The sequence below is a fragment of the Abrus precatorius genome, unplaced genomic scaffold (genome assembly GCF_003935025.1).
Source record: "Abrus precatorius isolate BTA unplaced genomic scaffold, Abrus_2018 Scaffold2, whole genome shotgun sequence".
In the NCBI taxonomy this organism is placed as follows: Eukaryota; Viridiplantae; Streptophyta; class Magnoliopsida; order Fabales; family Fabaceae; genus Abrus; species Abrus precatorius.
In genome coordinates, this window is record NW_020874362.1 from 1,412,462 (window position 1) to 1,415,543 (window position 3,082).

Below are 3,082 nucleotides of genomic sequence, written 5' to 3' on the forward strand. Positions count from 1 at the left end.
CAATGTCAACTCCACCACCATAAATTCCCCTCCCCCCCACCCCCCTTCTTAATTACTCGGCCACGGTTATGACATGAAAGGCGGACAAAATTAGCCAAAGATGTCGGAAGTTTGAAAACCATCCCAAAAGAAAAAAATTTTCAAGCCCCTGAAGGCTATGCACCTTCCTTCTAAATTGACAAAAAATTGAGAGCGACACGAATAGAGAAAAGGAAAGATGGGAATCGTTGAAGAAGCTCATAACGTAAGAGTAGTTGGAAAGGGGAATCAAATCGTGATACTGGCTCATGGCTTTGGCACGGACCAATCTGTGTGGAAGCACATGGTACCGCATCTAGTCGATGATTACCGCGTGATTCTATATGACAACATGGGTGCTGGTACCACAAACCCTGACTACTTCGACTTTGAACGATACTCCACAATCGAAGGCTTTGTCTATGACCTACTTTCCATTTTGGAAGAGCTTCAAGTGCAATCTTGCATCTTCGTTGGCCACTCTCTTTCAGCTATGGTGGGTCTCCTCGCTTCCATCTCTCACCCTCATCTCTTCACTAAGCTCATCTTGATCTCTGCCTCTCCAAGGTACACTACTAACCACAAATTATTTTCAGATATTTTTAAATTCTTTACCAAACTCCCTCTATTTTATTCAAAATAATTTATGCTTTTTGTAAACTCTTGTGATGTAAATTTTATGATAATAATTTTGAAACAAGTTATGATTAATAATATTTTATTAAATTAACGCATAATTAAATTACACACTATTTAATTTTCTTATTTTGAGTGTATTTTTGTGTGATTATAACAAGTATCTCTTTCAGTAAAAGAGATTAATTATAAAAAAAAATCATTTTAAAATACATTAATTATTAAAAATGTATACTCTTAATTTATTGTAAAACTTATATCATCAAGACACATGTTTAATATTTAATATTAGAAGTATTTTCAAAATAAAATACAATTTTTAGCATATAACTAATTTCATTAATCCTGATAAATTAATTATTTTTTATAGAAAAATAAAAACAGTAGATATTACTATCGTATGTTCTTCTTGCTTTATATTTATGAATCATCTTAGGTATTAAATAAATAAAATATTAAACATGTTTTATACTTGAAGATTATATATTTATACATATAAAACAAAAACATGAATACATGATTATTAGAAACGCGCGCGGGAAGGTATAACAAAATTGATGTGTTTTAGTACAGGTTTCTGAATGACCCGGAATATTTTGGAGGGTTTCAGCAAGAAGATCTGAGCCAACTATACGATGGGATACGGTCGAATTACAAGGCATGGTGTTCAGGGTTCGCTCCGCTAGTGATTGGCGGCGACATGGAGTCGGTGGCGGTGCAGGAATTCAGCAGAACCTTATTCAACATGAGACCTGACATAGCACTCAGCTTGGCCCAAACCATATTCCAGTTCGACATGAGGCCAATTCTCTGCCACGTCACCGTACCCTGCCACATCATACAGAGCACAAAGGACTTAGCCGCACCCGTTGTTGTTGCCGAATATCTTCAACGCAACATTGGGGGAAAGACCATCGTCGAGGTCATGCCCACAGAGGGTCACTTGCCACAGTTGAGTTCGCCCGATATCGTAATTCCTGTGCTGCTTAACCATATCCGTTACGATCTCACTGCGCCAAAATGATTCTCTCTCAACTCATGTAGTTCGTCCCGTTTTAAGTTCCCTCCTTACGGGTATAGTTTTTTATTTTTAACTTTTTCCTGTCACTTTATGTTCTTCCTACATGCGGTTAAATAGTCCACGCCATTAATAATGACTAAATTATTATATAGTTAATACAGTGTGTTAATTATTTTGTGTATCGACATTATTTTTTGCGTAAAAATTATGTTGTTAATTCATTAACTAATTACATAGCTGATTAACTAATGATATTTTAGCATTAACCTTTATAGCTAGGTTAGGTGTGAAATTTCCAAGTGTAGATGTTTGAGTGTTTGTGATTTTCGTTATGAAAATCCAAGTTTGGTTATGTCTTGCAAGAAAAATTTCAAGCATGTCACTAGATTTTGGGTGTACTACTTAGGTAGAGGAAGAAGAGAAAAAGTTAAAAATTTGATGAATAATGTGATGTTGTAAAGAAAAGAAGAATAGAAAGCCTAAAAGATGTAAAAATATATGAACATCATAATTAAAAATATAATAAATGATATAAAATAATAAAAAATAAAAATATTGGACAAGTGTATAAATATTATTATTAGACGTGCGAATAGTGTTTCATCTTTTTGGTGCTGTCAGCGCAAAAAAACACCAAAAAACAAACAAATAGTTTGCGTTGCATCTTTTGTCCTGGGGTAACGTGCTATCATTTTCCTTGATGGCTGGCTTTATTTGCCCATATCCATACGCACACTGTGACAGTGAACAAGAAGCTATGAGCGCGCGTGGTGCACATGTTTTTTTAACTCTGTTTTCAGAGTTATGATCGTTGTGTGGTAATATAACTCTTTTTTCCCCTTTTTTCGACTGGATGTTGTATCATACTTAAGTTTGTTAATTACAATATAATTATAATTTAAATTTGACTTTCGATTGTAGTTATATTTTTAGAAAGACTTAATCATACTTTTAGTGTTTAATTTATACTACATGTAATATTAGTTCTCTGGGTTCTTTTGAATTAAGTTGTTTTATTTTTAAAATTGTTATATTATTATTATTTTTATTTAAAATTATCAAATTAATATATGTTTTTTTACCTGTATTGAATAGATTTGGATTCAAATAACTGTTGAGAAATAGGTTAGATTAAGATAACAAGAAATTAAGAGAGAATGTAAAGAAACAATCATAATATTATTGATAAAACAAGGAAAATGTGTAAATAAGGCTCTATAAGCCTTACATGAAAGTAGCAAAACCAACCTACCTCTTAACTAAATTCAACTAACTCTGTAACATCTGTAATGCCTCCAACAAGAAGGAAGGTATGAACATGGGATTAGCAATATAAAGAAAAATATAATAAGCAAGTTGTAATGGATTTATGTGCAAGACTTGTAGTTTGAACCGTAACAATTATGT

General features: G+C 33.0%; 1 protein-coding gene across 1 annotated transcript; it reads left to right on the top strand.

The window, feature by feature from the left end:
* Positions 1-2,184, top strand: LOC113858468 (probable esterase KAI2). Its single transcript, XM_027491135.1, has 2 exons — positions 1-585; positions 1,228-2,184. The coding sequence occupies exons 1-2, from the start codon at positions 218-220 to the stop codon at positions 1,676-1,678; spliced, it is 819 nt and encodes a 272-aa protein (XP_027346936.1). The 5' UTR covers positions 1-217; the 3' UTR covers positions 1,679-2,184.
* The last annotated feature ends 898 nt before the right edge of the window (positions 2,185-3,082 follow it).

Bases quoted from the DNA above. Each gene is read 5' to 3' on its own strand.
- LOC113858468 (XM_027491135.1), top strand. From the start codon at position 218: ATGGGAATCGTTGAAGAAGCTCATAACGTAAGAGTAGTTGGAAAGGGG. The intron at 586-1,227 runs GTACACTACTAA...GTTTTAGTACAG, and splicing joins TTGATCTCTGCCTCTCCAAG to GTTTCTGAATGACCCGGAAT.